We start from the raw sequence: 18,525 nt of genomic DNA on the forward strand, positions 1-18,525 counted from the left end.
TCTGGACCTAAATGTGCAGGGATTTCCCCCTGCCAGCAAGCAAGCAGTCAGCCCTGCAGCGGGGTCCTGCAATTCTGTTCTGACCCTGTCTACTGGAGCTGGTGTCAGATGTCACAGGGTGAGGGCTCAGTCCCCAAGACAGTCCCCCACTTCCCATGCCAGCTGCCAGCCCAGGGTTCTTTTACTTGTGCTTCTGACCGACTAGCTAGAAATCAGGGCTCCCACAACCCCCTTTCAGGGGTTGAAGAATTTGTTAGAACGGCTCACAGAACTCAGGGAAACACGTTGACTGGATTATTATAAAGGATATAGATGAAGAAGTGCAGAGGATGAGGTATGGGGAAAGGGATGCAGAGCTTCCACGCCCTCCCTGGGTGCCACCCTCTAGGAATCTCCATGTGTTCAGCTGCCCGAAAGCTCTCCAGACCCTGTCCTTTGGTTTTTATGGAAGCGACATTACACAGGCACGATCAATTACACCACTGGCCACTGATGAGCAAGTTGACCTTCAGCCCCTCTTTCCTCCCTGGAGGTTGGGTGGCACTGCTGAAAGGCCCAACCCTCTAATCCTGCCCTGGTCACTCTGGTGACCAGTCCCCATCTTGAAGCTACCTTGGAGCTGCCAGCCTCCAGTCATCTCATTAGCCTACAAAAAGACATCACTTAGGAGATTGTGAGGAATTTGGGAGCTAGTGCGCCTGGAAATGGGCTGAAGACCACACGTGTGTTTCACAGGGTCACATTAGCCAAGTAGCAGCTCATGTCTACCACGGTTTCATAAATGTGTATATAATTTCCTGCTTAGAAGTACATCTCAAATGCTAAACACTAGATTTAGTTATGATCTATACTCAGATCCCAGCACTTTGGGAGGCCAAGACTTTGAGACCAGCATGGGCAAGCCAGTCGGGGCAGGATGACAAAACCCCATCTCTACAAAGTTAAAAAATGAAGTAAATTAGCCAGATGTAGTGATGCGCCATGGCCTGTAGTCCCAGCTGCAGGCTGGAGCCTCAGCTTCCTGACCCAGGAGTTTGAGGCTGCAGGGAGCTGTGATTGTGCCACTGCTCTCCACCCTGGGTAACAGAACAAAACTCCATCTCTTAAAAAAAAAAAAAAGTTTTCCTTTGAAAGGGATGATTAAACTTGTCCATCTGGCATGGCATTTGAGAAATTCAAAGCTATTGTCCTTTCTGATAAGTTCTAAAATTGGAAGGAGTTGCTGTAAACAAATGATTGCAGAACATGTGGCAACTGAACAAGAGTGAGTGAATGTCTCCTTTGTTCAGGCTAGGAACAATTTATTTATTTGCCTGTTTCTTCTATTTGGAAGAAAAAATCACAAAGAGCATTTTTCTGTTATTCCCCCATTCTCCCTATTTTTCCGCATTCGTGCCTCTTGCATGGCCACCAGCAAAGGCTGTCAGATGTGGGACACAGCAGTCGGTCTCTCCAGTGATTCTTCCATCGGAACATTGTGTAGAGAAGCTGAACTTGATTCCTGCAGGGGAGCTGAAGCACCAGCCAGCAGGCCCTGTCCTCCCCATGGCCCAGTGTCTGCAGTGCCACGCTCATGGCCTGGCTCCTGCTTCCCGCCTAGTGTCTGCTGTCTCTGTCCACTCTCCCCCGAGTCCTGGTATCTTGCCTGCCTTCTGCCTTCCCTGCGACAGGATTCTCAGAGGCCTCAGCTCACTCCTGCCCCTCACTGCTGTCTGGGAGTGAGGGGGGGCCACCTGACTGCTGACTGTTCTTAACCCAAAAGCCTGTGGCCTGAAGCTGAAAAAGCCAGAGAATGTCTTGAATATTTGAACAACACCAACACAGTCAAGTTTTGTTTACAGTCTTTTCTTAAGCTTCATTATCTGATTCTCTCCTACTGCTTATTGGCAGGCAAATTTTGTGACCCTCGGAGACACAGTCATGATCATAATCCCTGACTTGCTAAACCCAGATGGGGATAAGACTCCTTTACTCACAGAATTCTTTTTTCCCCAGCAAGGTTCTCCTTCAGCCCTGTGGTCCACATCATTGAGATGAAAAGTTAGGGCAGAAGGGAATGGAAATAGAGGGAATTCATGGAGATCCCAAAGGAGCAAATCTTTCATAGTAAATGAAAGAAACAGAGCCCCTTTTCACCCCATTGTAGGCCCTGACTTGCTGTCTTCTGGTTGGCAGTGGTGCTGAGCCGTGATCTCTTTTCCTTTAGATAGCCTTCTGGCAGGCATTCCTCAGAAAGTCAAGTTCACTGTCACTACCGGCCATTATACCATAAAGAATGGAGACAGCCTGCAGCTGAGCAATGCAGAAGCCATGCTTATTCTGTGCCAGGCGGAGAGCAGGGCCATGGTCTACTCCAACACGAGAGGTGAGGTGCCGACCACCCAGGCCCGAGGAGGACGCCCACCTTGCCCTGCGCTGTGTGGGTGTGAGGGTGAGCCTGGCCTTGCTGCTGTCCTGCTGAGTGCCCCTCAACAGTGTCTGGAGTCAGTGTTCCATAGGAGCACAATAGCCTGGTGCCTGTGCTGGGGTCCCATTTGAGGTGGTAAACCGACAGTGGTTCACACGCTGAGTGGCCGAGCAGTGCTTGCCTGACGGAGGATAGGAGATGTGGCGTCACATTGCACGGCGATGCCTGCCAGACCCTGTCCACCCCGGGCCGGCCCTGCTCCCGAGAAGCAAAAGCAGAGCAGCCCTCGTCGGTGCTGCTGAGAGCCCTGAGCACTCCATCCTCCCAGCCCCAGCCATGAAGAAGGGGAAGGGGAGGACCCTGATCCCCTGGGGGTGGGGGTGGATCTGCAGATGAGACGGAATGGGAGAAGGTCATGCAGGGACATAACGTAGGGCTTGGGTGGGCCCTGTGGGAAATGTCCTTTTCCCGTCTTCAGCTTGTGAGCAATGATGGGTCTGGGCTCCTGCCTGCCGGCTTTCACACTGGGCTGCTCTGTCCTAGGGGCTTTGTTCTTGGGTTTGCCTGCCAGGTGCGCAGGAGCGGGAGAGGTTGAGCAGTGGCCTCACTGCTGGGCCATCACCTGCTGTAAGGAAAAGGACAAGTGAAACCGAGAGAACAGCTTTGAAGTGACTTTTTCTGTCTTTCGCAGAACAGTCTTCTGATGCCGCGCTCCGGATTCAGTCCTCCGACAAGGTCACGAGCATCAGTCTGCCTGTTGCGCCTGCATACCATGTGATCGAATTTGAACTGGAAGTTCTCTCTTTACCTTCAGCCCCAGCACTCGGAGGGGAGAGTGACATGCTGGGGATGGCAGAGCCCCACAGGAAGCATAAGGACAAACAGAAAACTGGCCACTGCATGGTTACCACAGACCACAAAGTGAGTCGGGGCAGTGGAGGAGCTTAGCTTGTGGGGCCTCCCCGCCCGCCCACCTGCTGGGAAAGGCAATGTAGTGATGCCTGCTGGTAGCCTGGCTCCTTCCGATTCCTGACGCCCTGGCCGTGTGGTTAGCAGTTCTGTGAATCACCCTTTCTTAGATAAGGGGTGCATTTTTTGCAAGGACAGAGGCAAGCCAGCTCTACCTTTCCCTCTCAATTCCAGGGGCCAGGGAGTTCCCTGTAAGAGGTTAGGGCCGGCCTAGGCATGAGGGGCATCAGACTTGGGTTATGTCTATTTGACCAGTGACGAGGCCAGAGGAGGACTGTGTCATGTGTGCCTCGGTGTCTGTCCACTGAAACATCATAAGCTCAGCCGGGGAGGAGCTGTCTCGTTTTAGGCTTTGGTGCTGGTACTCATTGACAGTTACTTGAGAAAGATGTGATTTCGGTCCCAGATCCATAGGAAATCAGCTCATGGAATGTGTCACTACATCATGTTACTCAGGGTGTGCTCAAGTCTTGTAGCCCAGAAATCAATCCTGAGGTCTCTAAAACAGCCCGAGGGTCGCAGTAGATGCCCAAGAGCAGTGGGGGAAAAAGGGCAAGGAATGCCTTCTTTCCAAAGCACGAAGTTACCAGACAAGTCCACACCTGAAGAAGAAGGTTGTAATGTTCAGTTTTTGAAGATACCTTAGGAAGTGTCTTTCCCTTAACTCACACAGACGTTCACCATTCGCGAAGGTAGCGCTCAGCTCAGCAGGAACGTGCAGCGCTGGTAGCATCTGTGCTGTGTGCCTGAGTATCCCACTCTTCCCTAGCACTGGCGGCACCTGTACCGGGTGCCCGAGTATCCCGCTGTTCCCTGGCGCTGGCGGCACCTGTGCCGTGTGCCGTGTTATCCTGCTTTTCCCTGGCATTGGTGGCACGCACGCTGTGTGCTGGGGTATTCACCTCTTCCCTGTGGGGAATAAGGCTTGAGACTTGCTTCATTCCTGCCCTTAAGGGATGTAATATCTTTGTCCTCCCTGTGCCCCTAAACTGATTTGGTTTTCAGTTACATATTCAGCCTCACATGGATTAAATGCTTAGATAACTCATTAAATATGGAGTACTCATTGACTAATGTCATCTGGAAATATATGACTGAAAGCACTGTGTCAAAACCCTGTGCACATTGAAACATGGCTCTGTGGTCCTGCGTTTATGGGAGCAGCAGGTGGGTCTGTTGCTTAGGGGACGGCTGTGCTCTTCCGCCATTGAGGTGATTCTGGTGACGGGTGCACGTCTTGCCAGTTCTGTGTTCGTTTCTCTTGTCTCTAGACTTAGTGTGCTATTTCTCGTTGGTTTGTGTATGTGTTAGGTAAGGCTTTGCTTCCTGGATAACGAGTGGTGGAAGCCATAATAAAATGACTAGGGTGTGGGCAGGCACTGCAGGTGTATCTGGGCAGCAGTGGTGGTGGCTGTGCTGTCCGTCGGGCGAGTGGTCAGAGAGTGTCTTTGTGCTTCCTCCTCAGGTGTCAATTGACTGCCCGTGGTCCATCTACTCCACGGTCATCGCACTGACCTTCAGTGTGCCCTTCAGGACCACGCACGCCCTGCTGTCTTCAGGAACACGGTAACAGAGACGTGGTGTGCAGGCCCTGGCTGGTTTCCCAGGACTCTTCTAAGCGGAGGTTCCTAATGTTCAAAGCTGGCCTTCGTGATGACAAAGGATGTCTTCTTATGTGACCACAAGGCCATTGTTCGTCTCTTAAAATTACAATTCCCTGGTGTCCTATGACACCCAGTTCATATTCAGATTTTCCCAACTGTCTGAAAATGACCTTTTATAGTTGGTTTGTGTGACTTGGGATCCAAAATCTCCATCAGACCACTAGATCTCTGTTCATCCTTTCTTCCCTGTTTTCAAGCCATCGACTTATTCACATGCAGGCCAGGTTTCCTCTGGAGGCCTACCTTTCTGGATCTGACTGGATTTGTTTAACTAATTCCCCTGTCCCTGTATCTCTTGTCAGTTGCCTACAACCTCTAGAACAGGAACTTTTAAGCTCAGCATGAGTGACATTTTGGGCCAGATAACTCTGTTGTAGGGGCTGTCCTGTGTGCTGTAGGGTGTTGAGCAGCACCCCAGGCTCTCCCACGAGATGCCAGTAGCACTCCCCACCCCCAGGTGTGGCAGCCACAGATGTCTGTAGACACTGCCCAGTGTCCTCTGGGTGGGGCGGACTTGCCTCAGTGGAAAACAGCCGCCCTAAAGGCTTGAGTAGACTCCGATTCTGCTTTGAGGCAGGCGGGGCTGTGTGCTTCCTGTTGACTGCATGGGGGGCCCACGGTGTCCAGGTGCCCCACCTTAGTGACGGTGCTAGCATTGATCACTGCGCTCGGGATGCTGGCCTGGCCTCTGCCCGCAACTTTTTATCCATTGACGATGTTTGGATAATTTGGAAACAAAAATGTCAGAACCATGTTTAGAATGGAACATTATACTAGCAGCTTTTCTTCCCCTTCAAATCACAGCAAAGGGAGCTGTAGATATTAATGGTTAAAAACATCAATAATCTCTAAAAGAACCTTATTAAAAAAATTTTCATCTGGGCACGGTGGCTCACGCCTGTAATCCCAGTACTTTGGGAGGCCGAGGCAGGCGGATCACGAGGTCAGGAGTTCAACACCAGCCTGACCAACATAGCAAAACCCCATCTCTACTAAAAATACAAAAATGAGCTGGGCATGGTGGTATGCACCTGTAATCCCAGCTACTCTGGAGACTGAGGCAGGAGAATTGCTTGAACCCGGGAGGTGGAGGTTGCATTGAGCCAAGATCGTGCCATTGCACTCCAGCCTGGGCGACAAGAGCAATACTCTGTCTCAAAAAATAATAACTATTATTATTATTTTTCAAAGCTTTGCATGTAATGGAAATGGAGATAAGCCCCGCCTTTCATCTCTCAATGGAGAGTCTTTACCTCTAATGAGGAGGGCCGCTGCTCTCTCCCTGTGGCTCCCCATAGGCCAGTGAGGGTGACCAGCCATGATCACTTTATAATAAGGCTGGTCAGAAACTATATTCTTTCTTCCATTTCCTCACAGAAATCGCCTCTTTAAAAATGTTTGTTTATTATTATTTGTTATTTTTTTGAGACGGAGTCTCACCCTGTCACCAGGCTGGAGTGCAGTGGCACGATCTCAGCTCACTGCAACCTCTGCCTCCTGGGTTCAAGCGATTCTCATACCTCAGCCTCCTCAGTAGCTGGGATTACAGAATTACAGACACGTGCCACCATGTCTGGCTAATTTTTGTATTTTTAATAGAGATGGGGTTTCACCATGTTGGCCAGGATGGTCTCGATCTCCTGACCTCATAATCTGCCCACCTTGGCCTCCCAAAGTGCTGGGATTACAGGCGTGGGCCACCGTGTCCAGCCAAAAAGGTTTATTTTTTTCTGACACTTTTTGGTGTGAAATCTGAAGGAGAAACATATGCAACAACGTAGCTTACTTTGCTTTGCTGCTTTTTTGATTCCCTAGACAGAGAGGGTCTCCTTAACAAAGCTAAGATATATTTAATAAAGTTCTTACATATCAAAATAATACTTCTTGTTTTTCCGCTTTAGGAAATATGTTCAAGTTTGTGTCCAGAATTTGTCAGAACTTGACTTTCAGCTGTCAGATAGTTATCTTGTAGATACCAGTGATAGTACCGACCTGCAACTAGTACCACTGAACACGCAGTCCCAGCAGGTAAACATTATGTAGACCTGAGCATAACTTCTCAACAGAGAACCGGCGTGTACGGAAATGCTGTAGTATGTGTTGCGATCGAGCCTTTAGACAGAACAGCTGCACTGCTGATGAGTAAAGGCTCCTGTGCAGCTCCTCCGGCTGCCCTGAGGCTGGATCGGGGCTTGCTGCTGAGTAAGTGGGTGGCTGGATGGATGAATTCTTCTTTTTAGAAGAATTAAATCTGAAACTGGTCCCACTGTATGCATAGATGTGTGCAGGTACAAGCTTCTGTTTGAATGCACTGTTGATTGCATGGGCACTGCTCCACTCTGCCTGGAGCATGATGCCTGCCAGTGCCAGAGCGATGGTGCCCGACACGTCGGTGCCTTTGTAAAAGAGCCATGCTCGTGCCTGCATCTGGACCTTGCTTTTTCTGTTTATGCCTCGCTGCCTGGCTGAATCTTGACCTTGCTTTTTCTGTTGATTTTTCACATATGTTTTTAGGCAGTAAATGCTGAGTGTTTAGAGCTCGAAGGCTTTCTTAATGTATGTCTGAATCTTCAGCATTTTCAAAGGATTCTCCCCCACTAATCCGTTAGCTCTTTCAGATAGTCCTGGAGCTTGACACTGTGCTTTTAGGTGTGGACTCTACATGTAATAGCGGTGTTCAACCCATACATCAGGTTGTGCTGGTTCCTAAAATAATTTAAATATAAAATAATTGGCTGGATGTAAAGACTTACTTTTTATTTTGTTTTTTAAATTTTTATTTATCTTTTTTGGAGATGGAGTTTCGCTCTTGTCACCCAGCCTGGAATGCAATCGTGTGATCTTGCCTCACTGCAACCTCTGCCTCCTGGGTTCAAGCAATTCTTCTGTCTCAGCCTCCCGAGTAGCTGTGATTACAGGCGCCCGCCAACACACCCAGCTAATTTTTGTATTTTTAATAGAGCCGTGGTTTCACCATGTTGGTCAGGCTGGTCTTGAACTGCTGACCTCAGGTGAACCACCCACCTTGGCCTCCTAAAGTGTTGGGATTACAGCCATGAGCCACCACCTCTAGCCAAGATGTACTTTTAAATTAATTGATGATATATTCCCCTGTTTTGGAGCTGCATGGGATATGCTATATATTAATTAATATCCATTAATATCCTTTGGGCATGGTGGCTCACACCTGTGATTCCAACATTTTGGAAGGACCAGGTGGGTGGATCACTTGAGCTCAGGAGTTTGAGATCAGGCTGAGCAACATAGCAAACCCCATCTCTACAAATACAAAAATTAGTCAGGCATGGTGGCACACACTTGTATTCCCAGCTACCCAGGAAGCTGAGGTGAGAAGATCTCTTGAACCTGGGAGGTTGGGCTGCAGTGAGCTGTGATCACGCCATGGCACTCCAGCCTGGGTGACAGAGTGAGACCCTGTCTCTAAAAAAAGGGGAAAAAAAAATTGATGGGGCGCGGTGGCTCACACCTGTAATCCAAGCACTTTGGGAGGCCGAGGCAGGTGGATTGCCTGAGCTTAGGAATTCAAGACCCTCTTGGGCAACACGGGGAAACCCCATCTCTACTAAAATAAAAAAAAAAGTTAGCTGGGCATGGTGGCATGCTTCTGTAATCCCAGCTACTCGGGAGGCCGACACAGGAGAATCACTTGAACCCAGGAGGCAGAAGTTGCAGTGAGCCGAGATCATGTCACTGCACTCCAGCCTGGGCGACAGAGGGAGACTCCGTTTCAAAAAGGAAAAAAAAAAAAAATTAAGCTACTTTTTAATGATCTCATATGATATAAAACTTATGGAATCATAAGAAATTAAAGATTTACCAATTTTGTACAATCTTCTGCTGGGACAAGGCCAGGCAAAGGGAATTAGGGCAGGGACAGGTGCTGTGGGGCCTAAAGCAGCGTGCACAGGCGTGCTGTGAGGCAGAGGCCTGCCCATGGTGTCTGCTCAGCACCCTTCGCATGGCATGTGTTTCGCTGCAGTGTCTGTGTTGTCTTTGCGGTGATGGTGCTGTGTGAACAGTGACCCCCGACTCTCTTTCCAGCCCATCTACAGCAAGCAGTCAGTGTTCTTCGTCTGGGAACTCAAGTGGACAGAAGAGCCTCCCCCTTCTCTGCATTGCCGGTTCTCTGTTGGATTTTCCCCAGCTTCTGAGGAACAGCTGTCTATCTCCTTAAAGCCGTATACTTATGAATTTAAAGTGGAAAATTTTTTTGTAAGTGATGTATTATTTTGGGAGGGTGGGGTGGAAAAATGAAAGGTGGCATTATGTTCTTTATAATCTGAAGAACTGAATAGACAGCTTCTGCCAACATAATGAAGGAGCAGCTGGAGAAAAACAGTTGCTGGGGTAGTTGAATCATCGACTGTCTTTATTTTAGAACCCCAGGTCCTTCTCAAGTGACACATCTGAGATGCCCACACTCCTGGGGGCATCTCTAAGAGGAGTGTTTGTCATTTGGAAGGCCCAAAGACTCCTTTTTTCTTCCTTTTCCCTTTCTCATGTTGACTTAGTAACTCCCTGGAAATATTTCTTGGAGTCATTTCATCTTCGGGGGCATTGCTTTCTAAGGCATATCTCTAGTTTTTCAAAGAAAAGCTGAAAACTTGCTAGCTGAATATTGTGAAGATTTTCTTAGAACTTGTGCATCATGTTTTAGAAGCCAATTTGAGTGTGGAATGAAGAGTAGCCTTGAGCTAGGTGAGTAGGTAGAGGTGTGTGCTGTGTTCCTTTAGGGAGATTATTCGACTTAATGTTTTACAATTTTGTGATACTTCCTTTTCTTCTCTTTACTGTTTGAAATTGTCAAACCATGTTGATTTGAAGTGTTTGTCTTTATAGTTTTGATATTAGCAGTTTTTTTCTATCTTCTTCCAAACAAGACAAATTGTTTTGACCTTCATGTTTTATATAATGCCTTATTTAATACATTTAAATGAATAAATAAAATCACAAATTATTAAATAATAGTATATATTATAATAATTTATATATAAATAATTTATTTATTTATGAGACAGGGTCTCACTCTGTCCCCCAGGCTGCAGTGCAGTGGCACAATCATAGCTCATGCAGCCTGGACCTTCTGGGCCCATGATCTTCCCACCTCAGCCTGCCGAGCAGCTGGGACCACAGGCATGTGTCACCACACCTGGCTCATGATTTTTCTTTTTATTTATTTATTTTTCTGAGACAGAGTTTTGCTCTTGTTGCCAGGCTTGAGTGCAATGGCACGATCTCAGCTCACCGCAACCTCTGCCTCCCAGGTGCAAGCAATTCTCCTGCCTCAGCCTCCCGAGTAGCTGGATTACAGGCATGCACCACCACACCCAGCTAATTTTTTGCGTTTTTAGTAGAGACGGGCTTTCTCCATGTTGGTCAGGCTGGTCTCAAACTCCCAACCTGAGGTGATCTACCTGCCTTGGCCTCCCAAAGTGCTGGGATTACAGATGTGAGCCACTGCGCCCGGCCAAAGTACAGGTTTTTTTTGTTTTTGTTTTTGTTTTTTTGAGACAGAGTCTTGCTCTGTCTCCCAGGCTGGAGTGCAGTGGCGTAATCTTGGCTCACTGCACCCTCCACCCCTCTAGGTTTAAGCAGTTCTCTGCCTCAGCCTCTGGAGTAGCTGGGATTACAGGCGCGTGCCACCATGCCTGGCTAATTTTTTGTATTTTTAGTAGATATGAGGTTTCACCATCTTGGCCAGGCTGGTCTTGAACTCCTGACCTCGTGATCCACCCACCTCGGCCTCCCAAAGTGCTGGGATTACAGGCGTGAGCCACCATGCTCGGCCCAAAGTATGGGTTTTTATGGGACCATATCTATTCAATTCTCCTGGTAAAGACCTGAGTGGAATTTCTGGGTCATATGGGTAACTCTATGGTTAGCTTTTTGAGCAACTGCCAAACGTTTTCCAGAGGGCTCTACATTCCCACCAGCAACATAGTAGATTCCAGCTGGGACCCAGAGAGTCCCAGCTTCTGTGTGTCCTGCCAGCACTTGTCTCACTGTGTTTTTGGTTGTGGCCGTTCCAGTTGGCGGGCGTTTTCCCAGTGGCTAGTGATGTTGTGCTGCTTCTCGTGGGCATGTGGTCCATTTTTCTGCCTTCTTTGGAAGGATGTCTGTTCAACTTCTTTCCCCATGTTTAAATAGGGTTATTTGTTTTTTATTATTGAATTGTAAGTTCTTTATATATCCTAGGTACCAGGTCCTTACGTATGATTTGCAAATATTTTCTTCCATTTGTTGTCCTTTGAAGCAGAAAAGTTTTAAACTTTGATGAAATCCAATTCAACTCTCTGTTTTATTGCTTGAATTTTTTGCTTTGGACCTAGAAAATCATTGCCTTTGGTCAAAAAGATTTTCTCCTGCATTTTCTTCCAAGATGTTCGTAATTTCAGCACTTATATTTAGGTCTGTGATCTACTTTGACTTAACTTTGTGTATGGTAAGAGGTAGGGTCCAAATTTGTTCTTTTCAAGTGACCCATCAGCTGTCCCTATCCCATCTGTCATAACGATGCTTTCCTCCCTGTGGGGTGACCCTGGCCTCGCTGTCAGAGACCAGCTGGCCATAAGTGCTCGCGTGTCGCTCTGAAGAGGCTCTGCGGTTCTGGTCACTGTGCCTGAGCTCCAGGTGCTGCCAGGTGAGGCCCCTGCTACTCACCCTGGGCTGTGCTTTCCCCCAGCCACTCTCCTTCCCAGATGCAGCTGAGAGCAGTGTTCAGGCACACGCAGGTCTCAGCACACCCCACTTTGTCCTACTGCAACTCTGGGTGTCCTTCAAGCCCTTAGGCAAGTCTGCATTCTTTGCTGGATTCAGAAACATTCACACTGTGCTCCAGCCAGAAGCTTCTCAGAAGGAGGAGGTATTTCAGGGACCTCTAGCACAGCATTCCACTGCTTCAGTTCCCAGGACCTACGGGTATCCGGGCCCATGGCTGGCATTTTTGCATCTGTGTATTTGGGATCTTTTCTGCCCTGTGGCTCGAGAACATCAGGAAGTCCCAGCATGGCCCCTGTTGAGACTGGTGGGAGTTTGTCCCATGTCCGAACAGAGGTAATTGGGGATTTGGTAGGAGATCACCTAGAAAGGCCACGCTCAGGACTGCTGTTTAGGCTGTGAACTCCCAGCAGACGACTTCATCTTGGCCTCAGACTCCAGACAGACACTTCTTAATATACTGAAATATCTTCTTTGAACGTTTTACAATGCCAATAGAACACTTTTAAGTCAAGTAATACTGTATTACACACATGCACGCGTGTGCACACACCCGCTTCCCTTCAGAAGTGGAGCTGCGCGAGCCCTTTTTCATCTTTGCGGTGGCGGATGAGTTGTGATTGTTCGCCATGGGTGGTGGTAGAATGTTAAGCATGTTTGAATAACCACTGAGAATAGGTTGATTATGGAAAGAAAACATGGACAAAGCAGATTATGGACTGAATTGGGTTATACCAAGGAATTCCTGTTGCTTTTGCTAGTTGTAATAATAGCTTTGTGTTTTGGTAAGAAAAAGGCCTTAGTGTTTAGTAATGCATACTGAAGTAGATGGGGCAAAATAACAGGTTGTCTGAAATTTGCTTTATTTTTTTATCTTATTATTTTTTTTTTTGAGACAGTCTTGCTCTGTCACCCAGGTTGCAGTGCAGTGGCGTGATCTCAGCTCACTACAACCTTTGCCTCCTGGGTTCAAGGGAGTCTCCTGCTAAGTAATCCAAGTAGCTGGGATTACAGGCACCTACCACTGTACCCGGCTAATTTTTGTATTTTTAGTAGAGATGGGATTTCACCATGTTGGGCAGGCTGGTCTCAAACTCCTGGCCTCAATTAATCTGCCCACCTCGGCCTCCCAAAGTGCTGGTATTACAGGTGTGAGCCACCATGCCTGGCCTGAAATTCGCTTTAAATTACCTCAGGCAAATACAGAAATGTACATGGCTCCATCGGTGATGCTGAGGCATCAACATGCTAAGATCTTGGGATCCGGGTGATAGGCAGCGGGAGGGTCACTGTGCTAGCCTTTCTTCCTGCAGTTGGAAATATTCATAATTTGAAGAAGGATGTTAAGGTTGGGGGTGTAGGACTTCCGAAAACATTGCATCTCCCATGGGAATTATTGAGAGTGAGTGGCCACAGTTGCTCTAAGGCCAGCCGAGCAGATAAGTGTCTTTCCTCAGCTCTCCAGGGTCTGCGGGCAGCTCTTCTTTTGCCTCTAGTTGCATTTCTTGAGAACAGTTAGGTACATTTCCTTTCTTTTCTCTCCCTTTCCTGCCCAGACATTATACAACGTGAAGGCTGAGATCTTTCCCCCTTCGGGAATGGAGTACTGCAGAACAGGCTCCCTCTGCTCCCTGGAGGTATTGATCACGAGGCTCTCAGACCTCTTGGAGGTGGATAAGGATGAAGCATTGACCGAATCTGATGAGCATTTTTCGACAAAGCTTATGTATGAAGGTAGGTGGTCTCAAACCCATGGGCTGAAGCAGTCCTCCCGCCTTGGCCTCCCAGAGTATTGGGATTACAGGTGTGAGGCACTGCACCCGACCTATCTTGCATGTTGAGTGGTTCTTTTACCCAGGCATCATAGCATGACACCCTGTGCCATTAGTCACGTGAGAAGCATAGCTTCCTGAGTTGTGCAGATCTTCCAAATGGGGGCACCTTTCGTTTGACAATATTTTTTTAAAATCTGCATTTGTGATCTCTCAGGGAGAGCTTGGAGCATCAGGACTCTTTTAGGCTCACAGCGGCAAGTGTAAGTTTTCCAGAATTCTGATTTTTGCTCAGTCTCAGATGGCATCATTGGCAGCAAATACTCATGTTGTTTTCTTCGAAGTGACAGGCTTACATCATTCATTTTTAATCAAACGTCTGCCAAATACCCAACACTGAATAACTAGCTTCCCCAGCACTCTTGCAAGTGGAAAGGGTGTTCTGTGAAAACAGCAGCTATTTCGGCTCACAGCACCGAGCGCTCCCCACGTGCTTTCCCTGAGCCAGCTGTCATTCTGCAGCAGAGACCCGGAGAATGTCAAGAACACAAGCACTCAAGAATGGAAATAATTCAAACGTCCTTCAGCTTGAGAGCGGTTAAACAAACTGGCACATCTGATTCCTCCTCAGCAATGAAACAGAAGGGACTCTTGACTCACACAGTGCTGTGGTTGGATCTCAAGGGCATTGTACTAAGAAAAAGCCAATCCTATAAGGAGGTGTACTGTGTGATTCCATTTCTAAATGACACCCTCAAAATGCCAGCCGCAGAAGGAGGGCGGGTCAGTGTTGCACAGAGCAGCAGGAGGCAGCAGGAGGCCGTCCTCTGTGGTAATGGAGAGTACTGGGCCAGGGCCGCTGTGGTGGTACAAGAATCTACACATGTGACAAATGCCATAGAATTAGACCCAAAGAATGCCTGCGAAAGGTGCTGAAATCCAGTGGGGTTTGCAGCCTGATTCATTCTGTAGTGAAATCTAGTGAGGTCTGCATTCTGGTTCACTCCATATTGAAATCCAGTGGGGTCTGCAGTCTGGTTCACTCTAGTGAAATCCAGTGGGGTCTGCAGCCTGGTTCACTCAGTAGTGAAATCCAGTGGGGTCTGCAGCCTGGTTCACTCAGTAGTGAAATCCAGTGAGGTCTGCAGCCTGGTTCACTCAGTAGTGAAATCCAGTGAGGTCTGCAGCCTGGTTCATTCTGTAGTGAAATCCAGTGAGGTCTGCAGCCTGGTTCTATCTGCAAACCAGCAGCCCTGCAGCCTGGTCTATCTCTGTAGTGAAATCCAGTGAGTCTGCAGTTCTGGTTCATTCTGCAGTGAAATCCAGTGGGGTCTGCAGCCTGGTTCACTCTGTAGTGAAATCCAGTGGGGTCTGCAGCCTGGGTCACTGTATGGTACCAATGTCAGCTTCCTGTGTTACATGAGATGGCACAGTTGGGTGAAGCTGGTGATGAAGGTAGGTGACTCCTCTACTATTTTTACAACTTCTTGTGAGTCTATAAACATTTCACAATTAAAAAACCAAAAAAGTGTACTCAGGAGCTGAATTTAATAAAATGAACACTTTTGACTACTTTGTGAAGCGTGGCATTTTGTTTTGGTTTTCTGCTGTGAGTTCATGGCAGTGATCTGGCTCCTGAGTTCACGCCACTGTGGTTGCCCCAGCAGCACCGAGGTCAGCAGCATGGAAAGGCAGCAGTGTGAAAGCTACGAGCTTGCGGGTGCCCTGAGAGCCACACTCTGAGAACCGTCACTCCATTGCCTTCCTCCGGACACTCCTAGGGCCTCTGTGTGTCCTGTAGTAGCCCCTGTCCTCAAAGGTCCGCCATTCCCACCTACAGAATGTCCATCTCCCTGAGCCCTTCTCTGCTGCTCATGGCCTTCTGGTCACTCACTCCCCCTGGGCGGTTGCTCGGTGTCCTCATGATGGGAAGCTGTGACCTCTTTGCCAGGCCAACTACTACTGGATGGCAAGGATCCTGTCTTGCTTACTGGATGGCAAGGATCCTGTCTTGCTTACTTTCATATCTCCAGGGCTGGTCCCAGTGAATGATCACTTAGGTGTTTGAATTGCATTGAATTACATGAAGGTTGTTTTAATAATGAATGTTAATAATAACAACACCTGCCATATATTAAGACACTACCATGTCCGAGGAGTGGGACTAAATGCTTTACATACAAGGGTTCTTCAAACAAATCATGGAAGATACATTATGAAAAAACTATGCATGGATTTCAACACTTCTTGCACCAAAATAAGCTCCTCCTCACTGAGCAGGATCTAGTTTGAGGCACTAAGAAGGATGAGACATCAGTTTAAAAGAGCCCCTATCAGAGCAACATGAATTCTGCTAAAATTAAATCAGGAACCAACACTGGCCGGGCGCGGTGGCTCACACCTGTAATCCCAGCACTTTGGGCAGCCGAGGCCGGCGGATCACCTGAGGTCAGGAGTTTGAGACCAGCCTGGCCAATATGGTGAAACTCCGTCTCTACTAAAAATACAAAAAACTAGCTGGGTGTGGTGGCGTGCACCTGTAATCCCAGCTACTTGGGAGGCTGAGGCAGGAGAATCGCCTGAACCCAGGAGGCGGAGGTTGCAGCCAACCAAGATTGCGCCATTGCATTCCAGCCTGGGCAACAAGAGAGAAACTCTGCCTCAAAAAAAAAACCAAAAACAAAAACATCAAATTTATGGTGAAGCTTGGGTGGAAGAATGGTGAAATCATTGATGCTTTATGAAAAGTATGAAATTCTTTGGACAATGCCCCAAAGAGTTAAGTAGTTTGCAAATGGATATCTTGTTTTAAGAAGGGACGAGATGATGCTGAAGATTAAGGCCACAGCAAGCAGACCATCCACATCCATTGTCAAGGAAAAAATTCACCTTGTTCATGCTCTAATTGGAGAGAACTGACAATTAACAGCAGAAATGAGAGCCAACACCGCAGACATCTCAACTGGTTCAGCTTACGCAATTAGGACAGAAAGGTGAGCAGACGTTCCACTCAGTGGGTGCCAAAACCCTAACACCCAGGTCCGCGGCCGACCAGAGCAGAGCTTCCCATGGAAACTTCAAACACATGGGATCAAGATCCTGAAGCATTTACTCAAAGAACTTTAACAGGAGATGCAGTGTGGCCTTCCCAGTACCATTCTGAAGACAAAGCATACACGGCAATGGCTACCAAGAGGTGGGGTGGCCCAGCCAGAGCAGAAGCACACCGGTCAAGAGCAGAGGCCACAGCAATAGGTTTTTGGGATACTCAAGGCATTGTGCTTATTGACTTTCTGGAGAGTCAAAGGACAACAGTATCTGTGTATTATGAGAGTGTTTTGAGGAAGATAGCAAGAGCTTTGGTAGAAAAACCCCTGGGGAAGCTTCACCAGAGAGTCCTCCTCCACCACGACAAAGCTCCTGCTCATTCCTCAAACGAGCCCAACTTTGCGAGGGTTTCTATTGGAAATCATGAGGCATCCACCTTATGGGCCTGATTTGGCTCCTTCTGACTTATTTTTGTTTCCTGATCTTAAAAAGTCTTTAAAAGGCACCCATTTTTATTCGGCTAATAATGTAGAAAAAGACTGCCTTGACATGGCTAAATTCTCAGGCCTCCCAGTTCTTCAGGGATGGACTAAATGGCATTGTAAGCAATGGCATCATTGCTTACAAACGTGTCTTGACTTTAGTGGGGCTTATGTTGAGACATAAAGCTTATATTTTCTATTTGCATCTTTGGATTCCATTTTTTTTTTTTTTTGAGACGGAGTCTTGCTTAGTCGCCCAGGCTGGAGTACAGTGGCGCAATCTTGGCTTACTGTAAGCTCTGCCTCCCAGGTTCATGCCATTCTCTTGCCTCAGCCTCCCGTGTAGCTGGGACTACAGGCGCCCGCCACCGCACCCGGCTAATTTTTTGTATTTTTATTAGAGACGGGATTTCACCGTGTTCGCCAGGATGGTCTCGATCTCCTGACCTCGTGATCCTCCCGTCTCGGCCTCCCAAAGTGCTGGGATTACAGGCGTGAGCCACTGTGCCCGGCCTGGATTCCCTTTTTGCGTGAACTTTTTGTGGTTCCCTCATACATAGTCTCTTTCCATCCTTAAAAAGCAGCTCTGTGAGGCTGGTGGTGGTCTCACCAGTATACAGAGGTCATTGAGCCTGGGGGCCTTGGGATGCTCTTCTGAGTGGCAGAGTTGGCTTCAGACCCAGTGGTCTTGGAGACTGTCACTTACCAGACAGAACTCATTTAACTGCCAAAGTAACCATACTTTGGAAGATGACACAAAAATTTGAAATCAAAATTCATTTATTAACCTCACAGGAAAAATGCCGTTTTCTGTACACGTCCAGCATAATTCATTCTAATCCAGAACGAATTGAAGTTGGACTCAGTGAAATAGGTGTTGTCACCGTGAAAGTGCATGGCTGTATCTTCAGGTGCAGCTACAAGGCACTGGGCTCTGTGTCTGCGGTGTTTTGTCAGACACCGTTGGGTGAGAAGATTGGGTAACGATGGCTATGACTCTCGCCCGAGTACTTGAAGGCCCATCCTGGGTGACACAGCGCTTCCTCTCGTTTCAGTTGTCGACAACAGTAGCAATTGGGCAGTGTGTGGGAAAAGCTGCGGTGTCATCTCCATGCCAGTGGCTGCTCGGGCCACTCACAGGGTCCACATGGAAGTAATGCCACTCTTCGCGGGGTATCTCCCTCTGCCCGACGTCAGGCTGTTCAAGTACCTCCCCCATCATTCTGCGCACTCCTCCCAACTGGATGCTGGTAAGGACTTTTTAAGAAAAAGTTTACCTTCAGTATTCGAGCAGGTGATTACTTTGTGCGAGAGCTGATAAGCTTGTGAGTGAGCAGGTTTGAGAACTAGCGGCATGTTTTCAGTGCCAAAGCTTGTGAGCGAGCGGGTTTGAGAACTAGCGGCATGTTTTCAGTGCCAAAGCTTGTGAGTGAGCGGGTTTGAGA

The 18,525-nt window shown here is 48.0% G+C and overlaps 1 protein-coding gene across 11 annotated transcripts in view; it reads left to right on the forward strand.

The window, feature by feature from the left end:
* Window positions 1-18,525, forward strand: part of TRAPPC10 (trafficking protein particle complex 10) — a 99,715-nt gene that overhangs the window by 77,682 nt on the left and 3,508 nt on the right. For 8 of the 11 annotated variants that reach the window (XM_021935443.2, XM_021935445.2, XM_021935449.2 and 5 more), the window contains 7 exons: window positions 2,207-2,431; window positions 3,099-3,328; window positions 4,842-4,942; window positions 6,942-7,068; window positions 9,103-9,273; window positions 13,335-13,512; window positions 18,136-18,330. In XM_021935443.2, coding sequence (XP_021791135.1) covers window positions 2,207-2,431; window positions 3,099-3,328; window positions 4,842-4,942; window positions 6,942-7,068; window positions 9,103-9,273; window positions 13,335-13,512; window positions 18,136-18,330 — 1,227 coding nt within the window. Of the gene's footprint in view, window positions 1-2,206; window positions 2,432-3,098; window positions 3,329-4,841; window positions 4,943-6,941; window positions 7,069-9,102; window positions 9,274-13,334; window positions 13,513-13,767; window positions 14,785-18,135; window positions 18,331-18,525 lie in introns of those variants that run through there. The other 3 variants (XM_009202169.4, XM_021935448.2, XM_021935452.2) reach the window with 3 other exon arrangements.

The sequence above is a fragment of the Papio anubis genome, chromosome 4, assembly GCF_008728515.1.
Source record: "Papio anubis isolate 15944 chromosome 4, Panubis1.0, whole genome shotgun sequence".
Lineage (NCBI taxonomy): Eukaryota > Metazoa > Chordata > Mammalia > Primates > Cercopithecidae > Papio > Papio anubis.